Source organism: Chelonoidis abingdonii, chromosome 9, assembly GCF_003597395.2.
Source record: "Chelonoidis abingdonii isolate Lonesome George chromosome 9, CheloAbing_2.0, whole genome shotgun sequence".
Lineage (NCBI taxonomy): Eukaryota > Metazoa > Chordata > Testudines > Testudinidae > Chelonoidis > Chelonoidis abingdonii.
The window spans coordinates 42,796,710-42,821,520 of NC_133777.1; the positions used below are offsets into that span (position 1 = coordinate 42,796,710).

The 24,811-nt window shown below is 45.9% G+C and overlaps 2 protein-coding genes across 7 annotated transcripts in view; one reads left to right on the forward strand and one right to left on the reverse strand.

Annotated features, from left to right (window-relative positions):
- The window catches only part of CSNK1G1 (casein kinase 1 gamma 1), a 299,618-nt gene that overhangs the window by 216,835 nt on the left and 57,972 nt on the right, over positions 1 to 24,811 (forward strand). For all 6 annotated transcript variants that reach the window (XR_012656528.1, XM_075069449.1, XM_075069450.1 and 3 more), the window contains exons 7-8: positions 3,914 to 3,999; positions 23,436 to 23,520. Coding sequence is in view for 5 of the 6 variants with exons in the window: in XM_075069449.1 (XP_074925550.1) it covers positions 3,914 to 3,999; positions 23,436 to 23,520 (171 nt within the window). In the remaining variant the exon portion in view is untranslated. The remainder of the gene's footprint in view (positions 1 to 3,913; positions 4,000 to 23,435; positions 23,521 to 24,811) is intronic.
- SNX1 (sorting nexin 1) overlaps positions 5,915 to 24,811 on the reverse strand; it is a 160,227-nt gene continuing 141,330 nt past the window's right edge. Inside the window, exon 16 of the transcript XR_012656527.1 lies at positions 5,915 to 5,926. The gene's annotated coding sequence lies outside the window, so the exon portion shown is untranslated. The remainder of the gene's footprint in view (positions 5,927 to 24,811) is intronic.

The window sequence follows — 24,811 nt, forward strand, 5'->3', positions numbered from 1 at the left end:
CAGGAGAATATACAGAAGGGAACAGTTCTGCACTGGTGGTTTGAGTAATTATTTTATATAAACATTTACAGCAGCAGTTCTCTTCTGCTGCACAGTTCTGTGTATTCAGTTTTGCCCAGAGCCTTCCATTTTCAGTGGTTGCTGAATCAGTCTGTCACTTTGTGTACTGTTGGTAGAAGGGAACAACTGAGTTTTCTTAATTTTCCTAGGTTTCAGAGTAGCAGCCGTGTTAGTCTGTATCCGCAAAAAGAACAGGAGTACTTGTGGCACCTTAGAGACTAACAAATTTATTGGAGCAAAAGCTTTCGTGAGCTACAGCCTACCTCATCAGATGCATCTTCCTACTATATGATCTATTCTATGCATCTGATGGAGTGGGCTGTAGCCCACGAAAGCTTATGCTCCAATAAATTTGTTAGTCTTTAAGGTGCCACAAGTACCTCCTGTTAATTTTCCTAAATATTTTACATTTCCTCAACCTCATTTTACAGTGTCTCGTTCTCCCCGCCCCCTGCTTCAGCCTTCCATAATAAAGGAGGGTTGTCCCTTCAGCCACAGAAACAAGTATAAATCTTGCTCTAAACACTTGCCAGTCTCAGAGAAAGTTGGAGCAGCTGGCAGCTTGTTGGGACTGTTAGATGATCTGGCCCATCGCATGCCTCCTCCAAATAGCAGCTAAAGTAGGAGAACGCCTCACTCTGGTTTCCACTACATTTAACAAAGCATCACTTGGCTTTGCCTGATTTTAATATCTTAGGAAAAAGAAACTTACCTTGCCCTAGTGACTTAAATGTGCTGTTCTAAACTTGAAAATAATTGCTTTTGACATTCCAAATCAACTCCATTTTACTAAATATTTATGTTCACTTAAACGTCTAGGATAATGGAATAGTTTGCGAGTGGCCTCTGTACGTCCCCATTTATGAGATCAAGGCAAATACACTCCTAGAAGCTTCTGGAGAGTGGTGTCTGTTTGGGCCAATCCCTCCTCAGTTTCCTATTTTATAGCCTCAGAAATGTACACAAGGCGGTATAGGTGGGACAGGGAGTGTGAATAGTCCCAATGGATGCTGCTCATTAGAAGAGTTAGAAAGCTGATGGTACAGATTCCTTGATCCTACAGTTGGGAATGTGCAGAGGTTGTTCTCAAACTCCACTAACTGGTGAATAACCTTGATTTTTATTGTTGATGAACACAGACTTGTAAGTTTACAGGATGTGAAAGGAAATGTTTTTAAAAGTTTGGGTGATTCACTCTTGCCTTCAAAACTACCTTTGCACCAAGTCACTTAAATCCCAAAAGGAGAATAGTACTTGTTTTTGTGTTTAAATTATTAATTATCTCATGGATTTATTTTCATTGCAGCTTTTGTAGTTTACTTTAAAGGCCTTGCTTCTGAACAGTATAGTTGTTTCTAAGAAGTTTTTAATTTTGGGAAGGTGGTGTTGGGCTCTTATTGTCTTAGATGGAGAGTTATGCCACCTGGTGTAGACAACATGTTAGAACATCGTACAGTGCATATATCATCATAACTACTTAAGAGGGGCTTCTTGTTACAGGAAGATGTAACAACTATTGAGACTCTTGTAATAGGTTGTAGGCATTGCAGGAAGCCACAGTATGAGTGCTAGTGAATTTGACCCAGATGAGGTTTCCTCCTGCATAAAGGTGGGGAGAGTATATAATCAAAGTCCTCTCTAGATCAGTGTTGCTAATTTCTTGGTAATGATTTAATGCTGAGCATTGTTGTTCTAATCAAACTGACTATGGCGTTTTTCCAGTCCTTTTCCAGTGTCAAAGATCCTGACTCTCTTGCTGATAACTATCCATATTGTAATTATTTTCCCCATTGAATTAAGAGTTGTATCCTTCCTATTTACAGCTATATCAGTGACATGCAGTAGTTGCCTTTTTAGCCTTTCCTCTTTATATACTATTTTGAGAGCTATATTTGCTATGTAGTTTCCAAGACAAGTTGTGCTGTGCAAAGAACTGCTTGCTCCTCTTCATGCAAATTACATGGCACAGGGACAGCTCTTTAAGCATATTGTGTTTCTACATGTGGGTTGGATGACTGGATTTGCTCCACATTCCTGGCTCTGAATGTGTGAGCTGCCTGCAGGTGGCAGTAATGGCAGGATGGTCTTTAACCTAGCTTAACTTCAGTTTTTTTAATTCCTGGGGAAAGCAGATTGTTTAAGACGCAGTTTATGGATCAGAGTTTAGAAGTTTTTCTAAAACATAATAAAATAGAAATCAAACATTGAAGTTGGGGTCTCCTAGCTTTAGTTAGTTTTTTAAAAATACCTACACAGTGTTTATCCTCATTTGCTGGCCTGAAGCTTGACTCTGCTGGATAGCAGCCTGTTCACAAAGAATGGCTTTGAAAACTTGAAATCAAGAATTTTGGCTCATGTTAAACTATACAAGGAAAATGCCCAATTTGTATCTGAACTAATAAATGAAATGCTTAGGATTGGTGTCCTCTATTGCATCGATTCTCAAACTTTTTCATAACGTAGGCCTGCATTTTAGTGGATTCGCTTATGGACACCTCCCCTCCCACCTGTGATCATATGGACCATCTTCTCTCCCATTCACAATTATATAACATCTTCTTGGCCACCACAGCAAACACTTGTAAGGAAAAGAAGCAGGGAAATATTTATTTTTAATAGCTGTGATGTAATGAGCTACAAAAACAGTTGGAAAAGAACCAGCAACATGTGACCTGTCCAGTCTCTACAGGATGGTCATCAAATCCTTCAGACAACCATCACTCTTGAGACCACAGCTTGGGGACCGCTTTACTCTTCAGGCTTGGCTACACTTGCAAGTTGCAGCGCTGGTGAGGGGGTTGCAGCGCTGCAACTTACTTGGTGTCCACACTTACAAAGCTCAGCCAGCGCTGCAACTCCCTGGCTGCAGCGCTGGCTGTACTCCTGGTCTGCTACGGGTGTAGCGAATCCAGCGCTGGTGATGCAGCGCTGCTCATCAGGTGTGGACACTCACCAGCGCTGTTATTGGCCTCCAGGGTATTAAGAGGTATCCCAGAATTCCTGTCTACAACAAACCGGAAGGTACTCCCCGGAGCTACCAAACACAGCTGCTCTTTGCTCCAGCGAGCGAGCCGAGCCGAGGCTTTGGAATGTTCACAGCTGTTTGCTTGAGGAGACAAACAGCACGGCGGGGGGGAGGGAGTCCGTCGGAGAAGCTGCTTATCTGGTCTGAAGCCTTTTTACATTTAAGAGTGATTGAGAGAGGGGTGGGGGAAATGGCCAGAATTTGCAAGGCAGGGAGCTGTCACAGTGTCTGCTCCAAAAATCCGCTCTCTCTGTCTCCCCGACGCTCCCTGTCACACTCCACCCCACCCCCCTCTTTTGAAAAGCACGTTGCAGCCACTTGAACGCTGGGATAGCTGCCCACAATGCACCACTCCCAACAGTGCTGCAAATGCTGCAAATGTGGCCACACTGCAGCGCTGGTAGCTGTCAGTGTGGCCACACTGCAGCGCTGTTCCTACACAGCTGTACGACCACAGCTGTAACTCCCAGCGCTGCACATTTCCAAGTATAGCCATACCCTTATACTATTGCTGCTTTAATCCTCCATTTTTATCTGAGTGACACAAGAATTTTAACATTCTCTATTGTACAGTATGGCCAGCCTTTGTGTAGACCAATTACCACTAGCTGATTGGGGGGGGGGGGGGGGCATTTATTTGCTTTGGCCAGTTTTAGGTATTCTTATACAAGAGGATGGTCTGAGCTATAATAATTTTTGTGCATATGGAAAGAAAAGTAAATAAACTTTTCATGTAATACATTATTTCAGAAATAAACTTGGTTGCTGAACCAGTTAGTTTTACTTCAATAGCTGAAGCAATAATATGTGGTCTCTTGTACCTTTCAGAGCAAAGTCGGCGAGATGATTTGGAAGCCCTTGGCCACATGTTTATGTATTTTCTTCGAGGCAGTCTGCCCTGGCAAGGACTCAAGGTATATGTTAAAATGTATCACTTAGTGAATTTTAGACAGCAAAATCTACTTTTTTGGCCTCACATTTTTCATTCTTCTTCTCTGCCAGAAGGTGAATCTTTTAGAACTTGAGCAAAATCTCTTCATTTTCTTTGAGATCCAGGAAGTGATGAGAAGACTCTTTCAGCTGTGTGTGTTTAAAATTAAAAACTAACCACACATGGGCATAGTAAAAATGACCAAAGATTGAAGCATTGCAAAGCTTCAATTACCTCATTATGAACTAGTGACTCTGCTCTCTGTGCCTGCGTAAAACCTTTGGAATATGATTTGACAGATATGATTGATTGTTTGAAAGCTGCTCATGGAACATAGGCACTAAAAATTAAGTCTACACTTACATAGTTAAGGGCCACATCTTGCGCTACTTTCTCAATGCAGAGTTTGGTCCTAAGTCTGCAATAGTTGCTTCAAGGAACTTAGGGCTTGTCTTCATGTGCTGCAGCAGTACCGGCACAGCTGCGCTACTGTAATGCTTTAGTGAAAACCTACTATACCAGTAGGAGAGCTTTTGCCTTCGACATAATTAATCCACCTCCCTGAGAGGCAATAGCTATATTGACAGGAGAAGCTTTCCCGTCAACATAGCGTTGTCTGTGTGGGGAGTTAGTTCGATATAGGTACATTGCTCAGGGATTGATTTTTCATACCCCTGCGCGACATAGTTACTCTGATACAGGTTTGTAATGTAGATCTGCCTCAGACTCTACTGTTAAAATGATCAGCACTCGTAAGCTACACCAGTACACTAGTTCCTAAGCAAGGAACTTATTAATATTGTTGACATAGCCTTTAAGTGCTGCAAGCTTATTTTTCTTTTATAAACAAAAAAGGCTATTACAACTGAAAGACTAGAGGGGGAAATGTTTCTTCAGGGTGCCCTCTGCATGTTTCTGTTTATTCCTGTTCTTGAGAAACGCCTCTTCAGTTTGACACATTTATGAAGGAAAAGAGGAAGGTGGGCAGTGTGTGAATGTGCATAGGACACCCTCAAAGAACCATAGTTACTGTCAAGTGACTTTTCTTCCTCTGTTTTCAGTTTGTTTACTTTGTTAATTTAACAGCATTTTGCATACAGTCACTTTCTCCAATTGTTTGAGAGGTCTTCAGAGAGCAACAGGAGAGAGAGAGGTACTTTAAAAGTAGGAAAACATGACCAAAAATTGACAAGGGGACTCAAAGGCAGGTGTGATATCTGAATCTACTTTTAAAGCTTTTTTTAAAAAAGAAATTAGATTTCAAGATTACTTTTAAAACACAGTCCTACTCCAAAAAGTTGCTGCATAAAATATCTTACTCAGACCCTTGTATATTAAGCCAACGCTTCTGATTTAAGTAATAAAAAGAAATACACTTTTTTATCTTGTTAGCACTGCAGAGCCAATATCACTTTGGGAGAGTGACTTGGATTCTGTATTGAACAGCACAATTGTTAAATTGTAATTACAGGGGCAAAAATCTGTTCTCATTTACACCTTTGAAATCCTGCTGCAGACAGGGTTACATATGGTAAATGATGGCCATACTGTAGAAGCTTTTGAGTGGAGATGTGTGAGCCAGAAAGAATTCTTCTTCGAGTGCTTGTTCATGTTGATTCCAATCAGGTGTTGTGTGCGCATGTTCACATTGGCCGGAAGATTTTTCCCTTAGCAGCATCTGTTGGGTCAGCCTTGGCACCCCCTGGAGTGGGACCCTCACTGCGCCTAATATATAGCCCTACCGACCCACCACCCCTTCAATTCCTTCTTACCACCAGTGATGGTGGCTGGAACTTCCATTGGCTCTTGCTCAGCAAGTTTTCTTCTCAATATCGTTGTATACAGTTAGTTCTTAGTGTTGTTTGAGTTAATAGTGTAGTATAGTATTTGTTGGGGGTTCCCCACATACACTCTGGCTCGGGCACTATGGTATGCTGTGGTCCCCAGGCTTCAAGAAACTGCATGGCCTGCACCAAACGCATGCCAAAAAGTGGCCCATACTCGTTATGTCTATGGTGTCTGTGGGAGACCCATCAGAAACATTGTAAGATCTGCCGCGAGTTCCATGTGAGAACACTTAAAGAAAGGGAACAGTGGCTCAAGGTCATCCTCATGGAGGCAGCCCTACGCCCCCACTCCAACCCGGGCTCGAGAGACCCGACCCCAGTTGCGGCGTCCTCTACACAGAGCACCCTGTCGGCAAGTTCAGTGCCGAAGAAGGACTTTTCCGGGGCGCAGGCACCGTCACAGCTCCTCACAGGGCCCATCTGACAGTAGGCACCACTCCCACTCCCTGGTGCCTCAAAAGAAGAAAAACCCAGACGACTATTCTCCTCTGGCTAAGCCACAAGATGTGTTGACTCCAGGCAGGCCACTCCTCGGCATCTCCTTTTGGGGCCAGTTGCCTCCGGCCCCATCTCGATCACTGGCACCTATGCAGCAGCTGCAGCTCCCGTCTACACCGGAAGCATACCAGGCTGCTCAGGACCTCCTCCACCTGACAGCACCATTCTCATCTGCCAGAGAGGAACCCTCAGCGCTGGCAGGGCCACGTCGTCTGGTACACTCTAAAGGGAAGCCAGCTATGATGTCAAGATGCCTTTGCCTTGTCCATGGGCGCCTACCCATTCCTACAGAGAGCCTGCCAGCTCCCCGAGCTCTCGACAGTCAAGGCAGCGTCTGAGACCTTGGAGTCAGAATCCAACTCCTATCGCTTGGATAGGAACAGAAGTCATAGAGCAAGATCGGGTGGAGACAGAAAAGAGCATCAGGCGTGGCCTCCGCGGTGGTAGAACCCACCTCAGTGGCCCTTCTGGACCCCCTGGGCTTTTCACCAGGGCCAGGGAGGAACCCAGGACCCATGCTCAGCAACATCTTCAGTGGCCTCCACCACTTTCATACTGCCTTCCGCTGTCCATCTGCCCTCGTCACCTACGGTCCCAACGCCTTTGCCTCCGGGCCAGTTGTCGCCTCCGGCACTGCTCGGCTCTAACTTCGGCACCGGCCTTCATGGCGTCAACACACCTGTCTCCCATGCCTGCACCATTGTTGATGTCTACCTCAAAGCATGCATCTATGGCCCTGGTACCAATGTTGGCACCAGGCCCCTCCCGACTCCGGCAGCTCCTGTGAGCATGCCAACACAGCTCCTTCTGGTGAGACTGATGCCGTCACCTGTTACATTGCCTGTGGCCCCGGCACCATCATCAGCACCACTTCCTCCAACGCTGCCCCGGGAGTCATGTGACCCCTTCAGTGCAAATGGTAGGGAGCTTCCACTACCTGCACATGCTTCCTCCTCCTTGTCGAATGAAGCGTTGGCAGGGATGGCCATAGCTCCTGTGTTAGAGGACAACAGAGTCCCGCAGCAGTTGCTCCGCAGGGCTGCCCAGAGTGTGGGTATCAAGGCTGAAGAGGTGGTAGAGGAGGTGTATCCCATGATGGACATCCTAGCACCCTTGGGACCTTCACAGGTAGCCTTGCCCCTCATAAAGACAGTTGTGGACACCACTAAAACCTTGTGGCAGATGCCGACATCCTTGCCACCCACTGCCAAATGCAATGAGCAGCAGTATTTCGTGCCCTCCAGAGGCTTTGAGCATCTGTACTCACACCTGCCTCCAGATTCACTGGTGGTAGATGTGGCTAACCAGTGGAAGAGACAGGGTTTCCAAGGTCCTTCCCTCACAATGGGTACTCTTATAACACTTGTGCAGCAATGGCGAAGTTCATGGAGTTCGTCCCTTCGGATTCTCGGTTGCCGTGCACCACCTTGGTAGAAGAAGGGAAACTAGTCTCCCGGGCCACCTTGCAGACAACTTTAGACACTACAGATGCCGCCACTAGAGTGATGGCGACAGGGGTGGCTATGCGGCGGGGGGCCTGGCTGCAAGTCTGAGTTACCCTATGAGGTCCAGCAAGCCATTCACGACCTCCTGTTTGAGAGTAATACTCTGTTTTCAGAGAAGCAGACAAACGGCTCCACAGCCTCAAAGACTCCCGAGCCACCCTCAGATCCTTGGGCTTGCATATCCCTGCCACACGGCAGAGACACTTCTGCCCACAACCTCCTCAGGTTCCAGCAGCAGAACCGCCAGGACAGTTCTCAGAGGAGGAACCGAAGTGGCAGGAGGAGGCAACACCCTTCTGCTAATCAAGGCTCTGGCTAGCCCAAACCACCCTCTGGCCCTAAGCTGGCCTTCTGAAGGTGCGATTGAAGACAGTGTTCCAGACCAGAGACTGGATTTACCCTGCCTTACCTTTTCCTCCTGACTATCCCCTTTTTACCATACATGATCCCATATCACATTGGAGCGCTGGGTGCTCCGCACAGTAGAGAGGGGATACTCCATCCAGTTCTGTGCCCTCCTGCCTTCCCTATCCGTCTTCAGGGACCCTTCTCACAAGCAACTTCTCATTCAGGAGATGCCTTCGCTCCTAGCACTAGGGGCAATGAAGGAGGTTCCACTGGAACACAGGGGCAAAGGTTTCTATTTCCTAATGCCAAAGGCGGCCTCAGGCCTATGCTGGACCTGCGCTACTTCAACAAGTTCATGAGGAAACTCAGGTGCCGCATGGTCTCACTGGCCTCCATCATCCCTTCACTGTCCTCCCATTCAGCCTGTCAGCAGCACTTCGAGTATTCATCAAGTGCATGGCAGTCGTCGCTGCCTTTCTGTGGAAACATCAGGTATAGGTATTTCCGTACCTCAATGACTAGATGATCGAAGGCCGCACCAGGGCTCAGGTGGAAGCTCAGGTGGCATTTATCAGAGCCACCTTCGAGAATCTGGGCCTGCTACTGAACAAAGCCAAATCAACTCTGTCCCCAGTCCAGGGGATAGAGTTCATAAGAGCAGTACTGGACTTAACACACCAGACTCAGGCTTTAGCCACTTCAGTTTTGGCTTGCGTTAGTGTACAGACCTGCCAGGGACAGCTTGGACAAGATCGTGACCCTGCCTCATCCTATCCTCAGCTCACTCTGGTGGTGGGCGGACATTCAGCAGGTGTGCTCAGGAGTTCCCTTCACTGCCCCACAGCCATCCCTAGTGCTGGTGATGGATGCATCAGATTTGAGATGGGGAGTTCATCTGGGGGACTGCAGGACTCAGGGCCTCTGGTCGCAGACAGATCTTCGTCGTCACATCAGTGTCAGGGAGCTCAGAGTGGTGCGCCTAGCGTGTCAGTCATTCTTATCTAGCAGGTCGATGTATATCAGTTGTGACTGATGATACGACTGCGATGTTCTATATCAACAGACAGGGGGGTGCACACTCCTCTCCCCTGTGCCAGGAAGCCCTCGGGCTATGGGACTTCTGTGTAGAACACTCAGTCAATCTAAAGGCGTTGTACCTTCCTGGGATCCAGAACAAGCTGGTGGGCCACCTCAGCAAGTTATTCCACAGCCACGAGTGGTCCCTTTGCCTGGAAGTCACGTGTTCGGTCTTCCAGAAGTGGGGCTGTCCCCTGATCAAACTCTTCGTGACACAACAGGAAGTGTCAGTAGTTCTGCTCCTTCTGGAATCACAGTCTGGGTTCCACAGTGGACTCGTTCCTCCTCCATTGCAGAGGAGCTTTTCTATATGCCTTCTTCCCATACCACTCGTCCACAAGGTCCCGCTCAAGATCCATAGAGACCAGGCTCAGGTCATTCTCATAGCACCAGCCTGACCCTGACAGCATTGGTACACATCTCTCCTAGACATGCCCGTGGGAGCCCCGATTACCCTGCAGCTCTTCGTGGACCTTCTCACTCAGGATCATGGGTGTCTCCAATGCCCGAACCTGCAGTCGCTCCATCTCACAGCATGGAGGCTCCATGGCTGAATCAGTTCGAGCTTTCCTGTTCAGAACAAGTCAGACAGGTCTTTCTCAGCAGTAGGAAACCCTCCACTAGGGCCACGTAACTGGCCAAGTGGAAGAGATTTTCAGTCTGATCAGCACAGCGCAACTTGCCCCCCATGCTAGCCTCAGTGCCTCACATTTTGGATTATCTTTTCCACATGAAGCAGGAGGGTCTCTCCTTGTCTTCTATAAGAGTGCGCCTGGCTGCCAGCTTGGCTTTCCATCCTGGGGTACAGGGTCCTTCAGTTTTTGCTAACCCTCTGGTCAGCCACTTCCTGAAGGACCGCGACAGGTTGTACCCACACATCCGCCAACCGGTTCCTGCTTGGGATCTCAACTTGGTCCTCTCTAGGCTCATGGGGCATCCCTTTGAGCCTTTAGCAACATGCTCCCTGCTCTACCTTTCTTACAATGTCGCTTTCCTGGTGGCGATAACTTCAACCCGGAGGGTGTCTGAGCTCATGGCTCTTAACATCGAAGCTGCCGTACACCGTACTTTTAAGGACAAAATTCAGCTCAGAACCCATCCAGCCTTCCTTCTGAAGGTTGTGTCACAGTTCCACATCAACCAAGACATTTTCCTCCCAGTTTTCTACCCTAAACCTCCTTCGAGTAGCAGGGAGAAGAGGCTCCATAAACTAGACATCTGCAGAGCATTGGCCTTTTACATCGAGAGGATGAAACTGTTCAGGAAGTTTGGTACAGCTCTTTGTCACAGTAGCGGACAGGATGACGGGACAGCCGATTTCAACCCAGCGCATTTCATCATGGATTGTGGCCTACATTACTGAGTGCTACAATCTAGCAGGGATTCCAGCGCCCCTGATTAATGGCACACTCTACAAGGGCGCAAGCTTCATCAACAGCGTTCCTGGCTCAAGTTCCCACCCAGGAAATCTGCAGGGCAGCAACGTGATCATCAATACACACTTTGGCCGCACACTATGCAATTAGTAAGCAGGCTAGAGATGATGTGTCCTTTGGTAGAGCAGTACTCCAATCAGAGGACAGCTCCAACCCCACCTCCTAGATTTGGCTTGGGAGTTATCCAGTTGGAATTGACATGAACAAGCACTCAAAGAAAAAATGGTTACTCACCTTTCTTAACTGTGGTTCAAGATCATAGAATCATAGCATACCAGGGTTGGAAGGGACCTCAGGAGGTCATCTAATCCAACCCCCTGCTCAAAGCAGGACTGATCCCCAGACAGATTTTTGTCCCAGATAATGGCCCCCTCAAGGATTGAACTCACAACCCTTGGTTTAGCGGACCAATGCTCAAACCACTGAGCTATCCCTCCCCCTTCATGTCCATTCCAATACTCACCCTCCTACCCCTCTGTCGGAGTAGCCGACAAGAAGGAACTGAAGGGGTGGCAGGTCGGCAGAGCTATATATTAGGTGCCCTGAGGGCGCGACTCCAGGAGGCTCCTATGCCAACCAGACGGATGCTGCGAATGGAAAAAACTTCCAGCCAGCGTGCACGTGCACACACCTGATTGGAATGGACATGAACAACACATATCTCTAACAATAATAGTTACAAAAGGTGAGTAACCATTTTTTCTTTGCGTTTAGGTTCTAGTTTGAATTTGCAGTACTAGCAATTAGGAAATTCTCTTGTTAACTGAGATTTTGATGACTATTTGTGTAGCAAATCCACTGAGACACAAAAATGGAACATGCAATGGAATTTCTACAGCACATGTCTAGTAGCACAAGTGTTCTCCACCCTTTTCTTTCTGAACCCCCCACATGTTAAACTTGGCAGCTCACCTGTGCCACAACAACTCTTTTTCTGCATATAAAAGACAGGGCCAACATTAGGGGCTAGCAAGCAGGGTAGTTGCCTGAGGCTTCGTGCCCCAGGGGGCCCTGCAAAACTAAGTTGCTCAGGCTTTGACTTCAGCCTCTGTGGGGTGGCAGAGTTCTGGGGCAGCTGGGGCTTCAGCCCCTGTGGGGCCATGTAGTTCCAGAGTGGCTGAGACTTCAGCCCCCATGGGATGGCAGGACTCAGGTTGAGAACTGCAACAATAGCAAAGTTAACTCAGCTGCATCATACTTGTGTACCGGGGTAGGCAACCTATGGCACCCGTGACGAAGGCGGCACGTGAACTGATTTTCAGTGGCACTCACACTGCCCTGATCCTGACCACCAGTCCGAGGGCTCTGCATTTTAATTTAATTTTAAATGAAGCTTCTTAAACATTTTAAAAACCTTATTTACTTTACTTTACAACAATAGTTTAGTTATATATTATAGACTTATAGAAAGACCTTCTAAATACGTTAAAATGTATTACTGGCATGTGAAACCTTAAATTAGAGTGAATAAATGATGACTCGGCACACCACTTCTGAAAGGTTGCCAATCCCTGTTGTATACTATTCTGTGTTCTTCTTTTCCTTAAATATGTAATAAAAAGTAATAATGTTATGTTGGAAGGGTTTAATGGCTGCCATCAATCATGGACCTGACTAAAGTCAATGGGTATAATAAGAACCCTTCAATCAGTCTAAAAGAGGAAGCAACTAAATGTCTCTTTGTGTAGTGATAGCTGAAACAAATGAAACTACCACCCAAGGCACTGGCCAGCATGTCAGGACAAGAGCAGAAGCTAAGCCATGTTGCCTATAGGGTGTCCCTGGGGACTGTTTACAAATGCAGGGCTTTGGGATTGATTTGTTGCAACAGTGTGTGTCGGACACAGAAAGCTTGTGAACACCAGGAGAAGCCATGAGCATGGCCTTGAGAGGGAACAAAAACAGAGCTCCTTGGGTAACAGGACTAGCTGAAAGTGCAAGCTTGGGGATTATGGACAAGGAAATTCTGTTTGTTCCTACTTCGTTCAGAAAAACGGGACTTTGGTTACATTCTTCGTAAACATGATTTCCCCAGAGAAATAGTTGATTCATATAATCAATTTCTCTTCCTAACTGAAACAACCTGGCAAGACTCTGAATATTGGCTAACTGCCAATATTGGACCAAGAGATCACACTATCTTAAGTGACACATTTGAGCAAGAATACCAATAAGTACTTATGAGGCTATCAGAAAATGAAGTTTTTAATTGCCAGACTTTCTGTGGTCTTAATCATGAATCAATAATATTTTATTAGAATTTTTACGTTTAATTCTTAAATTAAAAGGGAAAAAATTAGTGCTCTTTTAGGATGCAATTTAAAGAGCCTCAAATGTTTTCTTGTTTGAGAAATATCAGGAATATCACTTCTCAACTTCCCTACTTCTGCTGGGGACTCAATGGAAGACGGAATAGAGGTTTGTGGGAAAGACTACTGAGATTAAACTTAAGCTACTGCTTTCCCAGCCATTTGGGGATGCTTAGTTAAACTTTTTTTGGGTTAAAATTTGTTAAAACCTGTAACACAAACTCAAGTACTCAGCTAAGGTATTTTTCATAGTCATACATTCTAAGGCTAGAAGGGGGTCCACTATAATCATCTAGTGTGAATTCCTGTATAACAGGCCAAACTCCCCAAAATAATTCCTGGAGCAGATCTTTTCAAAAAACATCTCTAGTCTTGATTTAAACATTGTCAGTGATGGAAAATCCACAATGACCCTTGATAAGTTGTTCCAATGGCTTATTACTTTCACTGTTTAAAAAGATTATATGCCTTATTTCATTCTGAATTTGTCTAGCCTCAGCTTCCAGCTATTGGCTCATGGATATACGCATCTCTTCTAGACTGAATAGCCTATTGTTAAATATCTGTTCCCCATAGAGGTACTTACAGACTGTAATTAAATCATCTCATAACCTTCTCTTAGTTAAGATAAATAGATAGACTCATGGAGCTCAATCATTCTAAGGCATGTTTTGTAATCCTGTAATCCTCGCCTCTGCATCCTCTCCCATTTATCAATATCCTTCTTGAACTGCAGACAACAGAAATGGACACAGTATTTCAGCAGGTCCTTTAAAACTCTTGGATGCAACTTATCTGGCCCCGCTGATTTAAAAATGTCTAATTTTAGTAGTTGCTGTTTAACATCATCCTGAGAGACTAGTTTAATGGAAAAAGTTATTTGCTATGACTACATTATCCTTTTTTTCAAATACAGAACTATTTATTGAACACTTCTGCCTTGTCTGCATTTTTGATAATTCTACCATTTCTATGTAGTAATGGACAAATACCATTGTTAGGATTCTTTTTGTTCCTAATATACTTTTAAAACTCTTATTGCCCTTAAATCGGCTGGCTATACATTTCTTCTATGGTCCCTTTGCTTCCCTTATCAATTTTCTATCATTCCTACCTTCTGATTTATATTCGTGACTATCACCTTCCACTTCCTTGTATTTGTTATATATAGTGTTTTTTAATTGATGGGATCAGTATGAGAACCTGATTAGGATAAAATAGAAACCCTGATTACATTTGATAAAAATATTATATAGTTCTGATTAAACATTCTCTCTCTTCTAATGGAGGGTTGGAAAGTCTGTAACTCAAGTTTCAGTCTGTTGTGATCTCCCTTTCCCACTCTGGTTTTCCATGGAACCTCCATGAAGAGAAGTAAAGCCCTATTCGTGAATGTGTTTTTAAAACAAACACACACACACACACCTTTTAGATACTCTATAAATCATAAAGAAGGAATAAAAATATCAAGAATGTTTTTCTTTGCACTTCTCCTATACTTGTCATTTAAAGTGTTTCTTTGGCCTTTGGTTCCTTGCCCCTCGGCTTTGTGGCAATTACTTTTATAATGTTTTGTTCATGAATTCTGATAGGTATATTTGTTTCCACATATTAGTCTCTCTTCCTCCTTCCCTTTTATGATGTATCTAGCTTTTGTCATTGGACTCTGTGTTCATTAAATCACTATGTATAATGATACTTTTTTTCCCCTCACACAAAATGTTTAAAACCAGACAGACTTTAAAGTAGGTTAGTTTGCTTAGGCTCCCAATTACATGGTTTGTTGTATGTTCAGCTTACTTACGAAATGAAAATGTTTTAACAGACACACTTAGTATTTGAGTCTCCAAGTGCAGATCGATGTGGGAAAAATCATTTAAACACAGGGTAAATTACTCAGGCACCTTCCAACCCTGCAGATGCCCTTCCCTTAGAGTAGGAATGCATGTTGGGCTGTCACAGTTGAACTGAAAGGAATTGGCAGTTCCATGCCAATTTTAATTTTATGTATGATCATAGATGCCTGCTGCTTTGGGTGTTTTGGAAAATGTTGATCACTCTACAGTGCCACAAGTCGATATAATTATGGTTGAAGAATGGCACTTTTTGAAAAATCTATGATCTGATCCATTATTTGAACATTTCAGTGGTTTAAGATCAATGATGAGTGGATGGACTTATTAGGCTGAAGAAGCAATTATTTCCACAGTCACCACCTTGACATCTGCCTCCAGATGTTGCATCCTCCTTGAAGCACTTGGTTTTGGGTTACAAGTTCTTAAAACATCACATAGCTTCACCCCAGCCTAATCAATTACAGGCTATTACACTGTGGCCACTTACTGCCTTCCAAGCACTACATCATGGCCAGAGTTGCCTCTGTAGCCGTCCTGCCTCTGTCTCTCCTTCATTTGCACCCCTCCCCAGATGAACTCACTGTCTCCAGTGACCTTTTAAGCTCAAGCCTTTAATTCACTCATCACCAGTTCTCCTCAGGTTAGGAACAGAGTCTGTCAAAAGCAGATCTCAAAAGTCCCAAAAACACAGTTTTTCAGCTCATCTTCCCTTCTTTAACTCTCACTCACAGTTTTTATCTGGCCAGGGCTCTGCAGAAGCCACACTTGCTCCTTTTAGCTACTTCTTCCACCAGTCCCAGTTCCACACAGTCTTCTGTTTCCTGAGCTTCCCCACCTTTCTGTCAGGCTTTCCTACCTCTGGTAGTCTAAGCTACTCTCTCAGCCACATCCTCCCTGGAGCTTTCTGCTGCTTTTTATATTGGAATCACCTGATTTCTCTCAGGTGGGGTTCATCTTATAATCAGGACTGGCTTAGCCCCAGGATCTCCAGCCCACAGGCAAACCACCCTGTTACATACACCAATCACTTCTCTGGGAGGAGACTTGCTATAACATGCTATGGCCTTGTGTACACATGAGTTATTTCCGAATAACATAGGGTATAGTTTTAAAGCGGAAGAGCTATTCTAGAAAACATGTGTATGGATGCTCTTATTTCTAAATGAGTGCCTTTTTCCTGATTTAGCTTAATGCACTACCAAAGTTTGTAGACAGGCTCTGAGAGAATGTAAAGACTTCCTCAAATTAAAGATTTGATCTCTCCAAGCAAGTGGGGAGGAGTGTGTCTCTACCCGGTGTGGTCTGCCTGATTCATTCCCTTACCTGCGGGCCACACACGCATTCTTTGACTTGGTCTAAAATAATGCCGGACAGATTACTGTGTTTTCACACTTCCAGATTTCTCCCACCATAGAGCTTTGCTCTCCCCCTTCCAAACTAAAATCTTGAGGAGAATCCTTTCTAATGCTTACACTGATACTTCTAACATGTTTCATTCATAAAAGGAGTATTTTAAATAACTCTTGAGAAACTGGAAACTGGACTCTGGAACGAGGTACAGAAATGCAGACTGAGCAGCTTTGTTCTTGGGGTAGTGATTGAAGTGCAGTTCACTGCTTCAGGATGGACACGCTCAGAAAATCATAACTGAGTGTGTTACTTCATATTCTTTCCCAGTAACCAGCTATATAGTTAATGTAGTCTAGACAGTAGACAAGTGTGTAGTAAGGGACAGTTAATCACACAGTAAATCAAATGTAGACAGGTTTTGGCAGAAGTGAAAATCTGATGCTAACCAATGTGCCAGAGTCAGGCTGGGGAGCTGCAAGAGAGTGGTAAAAGCCAGATACATTAGTCCTAGAATGATAAAGGCCCTTTTTCAGGGGTGCCATTTTTAGGGGGGACGGGCGGGCTCCCTTCCCCCCTTTATGCCCCCCCCCCCGAAGGTTCATACTAGAGGTCTCCTCACAGTGCATATCCTATCCCCAGAGGAAGCTCTTAAACTGCAGCACAGCTTCTGCTCTTGGGGTAGGGAGTTTGTTTATAACCAGAGTCAGGGTGATTAAGATAACAAAAGGCTTGTCATTAAATTTAATTTAATTTTAATTTAATTAAGGATTGTTAGATGATCCCAAAAGCATTGCCAGGCATTCCAGTTAAAAGATAGGAAACAAAGGGTAGGAATAAATGGTTTGTTTTCAGACTAGAGAGAGGTAAATGGGGATAAATATTGAGGTGGCAAAATTTGCAGATGATATAAAATTATTCAGGATAGTTAAGTCCACAGCTGACTGCAGAGAGTTACAAAGGGATCTCACAAAACTGGGTGACCTGGCAACAAAATGGCAGATGAAATTCAGTGTTGATAAATGCAAAGTAATGCACATGGCAAAATATAATCCCAACTATACAATCAAAATGATGGTGTCTAAATTAGCTAAAACAATGAGGAGTCCTTGGGGCACTTTAGAGACTAACAAATTTGTTAGTCTCTAAAGTGCCCCAAGGACTCTTGTTGTTTTTGCTGATACAGACTAACACGGCTACCACTCTGAAATCTCTAAATTAGCTGTTACCTGTCAAGAAGGAGATCTTGAAGTCACTGTGGATAGTTCTCTGAAAATATCTGCTCAGTGTGCAGTGTCAAACAAAAAAAGTGGACAGTATTGGGAATCATTAAGAAAGGGATAGATAATAAGATAGAAAATATCATATTGCCTCTATATAAATCCATGGTATGCCCACATATTGAATACTGCATGCAGATTTGGACACCCATCTCAAAAAATATATATTGGAATTGGAAAAGATACAGAAAAGGACAACAAAAATTATTAGGGGTATGGAACAGCTTCTGTCTGAGGAGAGATTAAAGAGACTAGAACTTTTCAACTTGGAAAAGAGATGACTAAGTGGGGGATATGATAGAGGTCTAGAAAATCATGGTGTGGAACAACTGAATAAGGAAATATTATTTACTACTTCGCATAACCCAAGAACTAAGGGTCACACAATGAAATTAATGGGAGCAGATTTAAAACAAAAGAAAGTACTTCTTCACAGCATTTCTGTGGAACTCTTCACCAGAGGATGTTGTGAAGGCCAAACTTATAACAGGGTTCCAATAAGAACTAGATACGTTCATGGAGGATAGGTCCACCAGTGCCTATTAGCCAGGATGGGCAGGGATGCAACACCATGTTCTGCATGTCCCTGCCCTCTGTTTGCCAGAAGCTGGGAGTGCGCAACGGGATGAATCACTTGATGATTACCTGTTCTGTTCATTCCCTCTGAAGCGCCTGGCATTGACCATTGTTGGAAGACAGGATGCTGAGCTAGATGGATGTATCTGCCCCCTGCTGTAACCCACTAGACCCCACTCCTCTCCCAGAGTAGAGGTAGGACCCAGGAGTTCTGATGGGGTATCTCTCTCTGCAGAGTTAATAACAAAGTAAGGGCTTGGCTACACGGGAGAGTTGCAGCGCTGATGAAGGGGTTACAGCGCTGCAACTCACTCTGTGTACACACTTATAAAGGCCAGCCAGCGCTGCAACTCCCTGGCTGCAGCGCTGGCTGTACACCTGGTCTGATTGGGGTGTAGCGATTCCAGCGCTGGTGATGCAGCACTGCTCATCAGGTGTGGACACCAACAGCGCTGTTATTGGCCTCCAGGGTATTGGGAGGGTATTGGAGAAATACCCCAGCATCCCTTTTCGCGCCCCCTCTGCTCATTCACTCCACTCCACTGCCCTGGGCTCAGCTGACCTGCCCTTTAAATGCCCTGGAGAATTTTTATAAAAATCTCTTTCCTGTTTGCTCACGCCACGGCATGGGAATGCAATCATCAACCCATCACTGACCATGCCTCCGCGCCCCAACGAGCCCCACATGGAGCAATGGGCGGCTGCAGGACTCTCATCAGTGTTTGGGGTGGAGTGTTGCAGTTACCGCTGCGCTCCGCTGGTAGCAATACTATATCTATGGCGATATTTAAGTCCTTGCTGCAAAGGGCCATTGACGGGACGCGCTGGCAGTGCAGGGTTAAGTTAAAGGAGTGCGGGTGCCTATTGCAAACCCGTGAGCTGAAACAGCGCTCAGTGCTGCCCCCACGGACCTGCCGTTTTTACAACGAGCTGGATAGAATACTTGGGGGTGACCCACACTGCAAATCCGAGGACCACGTGGACAGTTCCAGAGCCGGGGAGAGAGTTGGTGGACGGGTGTGGATGAACCAGAGACTGAGGGTACTGGGGTGGTGGACTGATTACCCCAGAGTCCCAGGAGCATGCAGCCAGGAGCTCTTCTCACGGCCAGGACGGAAAGACGCTAGCCAGTCGCAGCAGCTGGCAACTTGTTGGTGAAGAAGAAGCAGAGGAGCGTGATCCGGTAAGCAACTTTTAAAATGTTTGAGGGAGGGAGGTGGGCGTTATGGATGCTTGAGGTGCCTGCATGCATGCTCGCATGCCTAGATGTGGAATAGCCATTGATTTAGTCTAATCACGTCGCAGTATCATCCTCTGTAATCTCTGCAAAAGTCTCTTTGCCAGGCACATGGCCATGTGCTTGCACAAGTTTATAGGGAGACACTACCGTGGTCCTTGTCACCAGTTAGGCTACCGCGTCCACGCACTGTGCTGGGGGTGGGGGGACCATTGCTGCCACGGCAAGCTGCCAGGGACCAGGGCGGAATCCACATTGCTGGAGAAGACCCTCCCGCTTCTTCCCAGGTTGACACGAGCAGGGATATATCTGGAAGGATAAATCCTGTGGACAAATGTAGGGTCTTGATCAGTCGTCTTTCCCCACCAGCTTCTTTCTGCTTTCCTCAAGCACAAAACAAACCCCACTGCGCCCGTTAAAGCCTCCTTACTCAGATTACTGAACCTTAGCGTTCATAAACTGAGAATTAACATGAACCTCCAGGCTTACTCCAGCTTGATTCTCATCTCGCTGCCCATCAGGTTCAGGGCTCCTGATCGCCCCCAAGTCGCCCCAACCTATCCCTTGGGGACCCCCCAGACCCGAGCCCCTGGGTCTCCTCTGTCTCATCCCCCGCTTCTCCCTTTCCTGGGTTAGCCTGAGCGATGCCCTACTATTCCCCTTTGATCCAACCAGAGAGGGCAATCTACCTCCCCCTGCAGGCTATGCATTTTCAACCTAGTCAAGCTAAACACAGAGCATTTTCCACCCCCTTGGTTGTGCCCGTAGCCCTAACTAGAGAAAACCTCAAGCAGGTCTATTATATAACAGCCTAGTGGCTTTGCTACTTTGTAGTTACACTTGGTAGTAGAAGGGTGAAGAAGAAGATTTGTAGATAGAAAAGTTGTTCTCCCATAGCCGAAAGAACCAAACAAAACTGACTCCCAGCAACCCCCTCCTGAGGTTCCCTCCCTTTCTTAAATCGGTTTTCCTGATTGTTCCTCTGGTCAGGTGTTTTGGTTCCCTTTGCAGAGGTAAAAAAACATTAACCCTTGGCTTATTATTTGATGACACGCCCCCCCAATCAAGACAGTGTAAAATTTCACTGGTGTGAAGTTCTTCCTAGAACTTTAAACTAAACGCGTATTTACAACACATGGCATCTTTACATATATACTAAGCATGTTAACACTACCAGACTTCTACATCTTAACGGACAAGTTTACTTGTCTTCCGGGGAAATCTCATGGGAGGGGCATCAAGCTACTTTGTTAGAGGCTCCTGAAATGTGTTGATTTCAAAATCAAATCTTGGAGAGCTAAAACTCCAACGAGAAAGTTTTTTGTTGTTCCCTTTGGCTGTATGAGCCACTTTAGGCAGGCATGGTCAGTTTTGTAGCTGGAACCGCCGTCCCCACATAGGGCGTAGCTTTTCCAGGGCGGTACACAATGGTCTAGCATGTCTTTTTCACTGACGACCAGTGGCTTTCCCTCTTCAGATAGTTTCTTGCTTGAGAACCGACAGGAATGGAGTTCTGATCCGGTCCTCCTACTACAACTGCTCCTATACCACGCTCAGATGCATCGGTGGTTATTAGGAATGGTTTGTCAAAGTCTGGGGCCCTATTACGGGTCCGACTGTGAGCTATCCCTTAAGTTGGGGTAAGGCTTCCTGACATCATCATCACAAAGATTATGGAGGATACAGCACGCGGATATAACCGCAGGGATGCTGCTTTCCCCAAGTCTAGCTTCCATAAAGACACTCCAGCGTCCCTTTAAACGGCCGAAAGCACACTCCACAGTCATTCTGCACCGGCTCAGCCTGTAGTTGAACCGGTCCTTGCTCCTGTCAAGCTTCCCTGTATACGGTTTCATGAGCCAAGGCATTAAGGGGTAAGCGGGGTCTCCAAGGATCACAATGGGCATTTCGACGTCCCCTACTGTGATCTTCCGGTCTGGGAAAAAAAGTCCCGCCTGCAGCTTCCTGAACAGGCCACTGTTCCGAAAGATGCGTGCATCATGCACCTTTCCAGGCCAGCCTGTGTAAATGTCAGTGAAACGCCCACGGTGATCCACAAGCGCCTGGAGAACCATAGAGAAATACCCCTTCCGATTAATGTACTCGGATGCCTCGGATCGGCCAGGAATAGGAATATGGCGTCCATCTATCTCGTCCCGCCCCCCACAGTTAGGAACCCATTGGGCCAAAAGCCTCCAGAAATTGCCTGCACTTTCCCAGAAGTCACGTCTCTTAGCAGGATACGAATTAATGGCCCTGCAAACTGGGTGCTTAATCAACACATTTCCAACAGTACTCCCACCCAAACTGGTTCGCGACCGATCGTAGCTGGGGAGGGGGAAGTTTGCCATTCTTCCAGACTGCAAATAGCCACCCGCTTCTCCACCGACAGGCAAGCTCGATCTCGTGTCCTTGCCGCAGGTGGGGGCAAGCTCAGCACACAGTCCCATGAAAGTGGCTTTTCTCATCCGAAAGTTCTGCAGCCACTGCTCGTCATCCCAGACTTGCAGGACGATGTGATCCCATCACTCAGTCCTTATTTCCCGAGCCCAAAGGTGGCGTTCCACGCTGCTGAGCACGTCCGTTACTGCCACAAGCAATTTAGTGTCACACACGTCAGGTGAATCTATATCTGTATCATCGTCGTCGTCGTCGGACTCCTCACTGTCACTTTGGAGCATAAGGAATAACTCAGCTGCCAAACGTGATGTGCTGGCGACATTCATCAGCAAAGTCCTCAGCAGCTCGGGCTCGGAACAGCGCTGCAGACTCACAATGGCACGAAACTGCTGGAGCGATGCACCACGGGGCGTTGGGACAGGAAGCTGAATGACCCGCACCCTTCCGTCCCCTTCCCACAACCCACAGCGCCAAAATGGGACAAGTGCTCTGTGGGATAGCTGCCCACAATGCACCACTCCCAACAGCGCTGCAACTGCTGCAAATGTGGCCACACTGCAGCGCTGGTAGCTGTGAGACTGGCCACACTGCAGCGCTGTTCCTACACAGCTCTACGACCACAGCTGTAACTCCCAGCGCTGCACATTTCCAAGTGTAGCCAAGCCCTAAGAGTATACATTACAATTTTAAATCTAATCAGTGTCTCTTAAATGATTTGCCCCAAGATGTCAGAACACGTTAGTATTAGAGCTGAGTGGGTCTAATATTTATTTAATTTTTTCTTTTATATAAGAATTAGATACAGTGTTCCTGTCTGCTAATTGCTAAGTTATTTGCCAAAAAACTAGTGTTTTCAGGTCTCTAAGTAGCCCCTGGAATCACAGTTAAAGTTGCCGCTCCCCCAACCAAAATCTGAAATGTTGCCCCTGCCCTTTTTCCTATAAGCTGATAAGGGGTTAACTCAGGTCAAGTATGGACACCTGAATGACCAAAGCTGAATGCCTGTTTAGGGGAAGGATTTGTGCCCCGGGGCCAACAAGAGGAAAACACCTCCCCAGTGAGGGGGTGGAGAAAGAGATTCCCCCTTTGTTTTGTGTTTATAAATTGGTTTCTTTTTGTTTGATGGAGGAGCATTCCTTGGGCCTGCCCTGAGGCCTACCTTAAACATACTGATAAGAAAATACGGAGAGGGAAGGCAAACACTGTCCAGAGTGGGGCTGATTTACCCCATACCCCACTAGCACCAGAGGGGAAAGTGCTAAGTCCGTCAAGACAGAGGAGGTGCCTTGCCATACCAGGTTAACTGAGTAGTTGTTACTTAGCAGCTAGACATTCTGTTACACACACTAAGGTGAGAATCCAAAATGCCTTGTCTAATAGTTGATTTTTAATGTATTAAAAACTCATTCTCATGAAGGCGTGATGTTCAGCTAGTATCTGTAAGCTTAAACATGTTCTCCCTTTCAGATCTTAGCGATACCTTCAGAAATTCTCTAAGTAGTCTTTGCTCATAGCAAGTGAATTGTACAGTAGCTGCTTCATATTTGTGTCTCATAAAGTGCAGTTTGGACAAAAAGTTCTTCTATCCTGATATGTGCAAGATTCTATATAAAATACCATTGTTTTTCACCCTCATAGCGAGGTCAGTTACCCTGCTGTTGGATTCTGTCTCTATACTTACGCTTCCTCTTTGTACGCTACAGGCTGACACCTTAAAAGAGAGATATCAGAAGATTGGGGACACGAAGAGAAACACTCCAGTTGAAGTTCTCTGTGAGAACTTTCCAGGTAAGGCCCAGTTGGAATTGTTATACCAGTTGTACTGTCTGTGAAAGGTGTCGATTAGGAACTGGACATAACCTATCCTATTGTATCATAGAAGATTAGGGTTGGAAGAGACCTCAGGAGGTAACCTACTCCACCCCTGCTCAAAGTAGGACCAACATATTTGTTCTGTCAGCACATATTTGAATGCTGTTTGTTACATTGCTACTGTCTATGGCAAACACCTGGAGCTGCCACTGTCAATCAGTAGTATTCTCTGTTCCCTCACTCTTCTACAATCCTTCAGTCCTTACTTGCAGTTAATTGCCAACACAGTCCTTTGTATTGAGGTGGTTGGAGAATGCCTCAAATGCCTGCTGTTGCTTTTTCTTCTGTGAAGAGGAATACAGACAGCAGCCTCCGCTTGGCCATCTTCCAAAAAAGTGTCATATTTGTTAATTGCCTCTCTCAAGTGACTGCCTCAGGTATATGGAGTTTATTCTCTGCAGAGCTCTGATATTTTTGAAGCAGTGAAAGAACTGAGTGGTCAACTTAGCAGACCCTGGGTGTCACCCTTGAGCAAGTTCCCTCAGCTGGATACTCATCAGGCCACTAGCACTGGCTTTCTCCGGGCCCTGGGGGTACTCAACTCCCCACCACCACCACCCACCAACCCTCCTCCCACCCTGCCTCTTCCCACCTCTGCTCCACCCCAGGCCCTACCCCACTCCTTCCCCAAGCCTCCCCCACTGCCCTGGCTCTTCCTTCCCCAACTCCATCCCTTGTTTTAAGTAGCACTAACTTCCCCGCAGGATTTGGTCAAAAATCCACTGGGTCCCAAGGTGAGATATGCCTTTGCGAGTGGCTGCTCCCTTGTTCTGCCCTCCTCCATGTTGCACAAAGTGGAGCTGCTGCTTCTAGTTGCCGGTTTGGAATCTTTGCTGTCCTCCAGGTTTCAGATCAGCGCATAGCATATATGGCCTGATAGCAGCAACAAGAGAGGGAATTCCTTCTCCCACCCCAACCCTGTCCTTTCACCTCAGTGAGTGTGAACTACAAAGCCAATCTGCACCATTTCAGAGTTAATATGGTTAAGCAGGGGCAGTTCGGTTTTTCTGTCTGTAAAGTGACTAAATCCTAAAACCATGTTGATGCAACATTAACAGTAGTATTATAGTGGCACCTAGAGGACCAAGCCTCATTGAGCTCTGCACTGTGCAGACAACAGACAAACTGTGCACTTCTAGGGCAGGGACTAACTGTGTGAATTTGAATCGGGTGGTAAATTCAAAAGTTACAGATCCCACAGTATCTA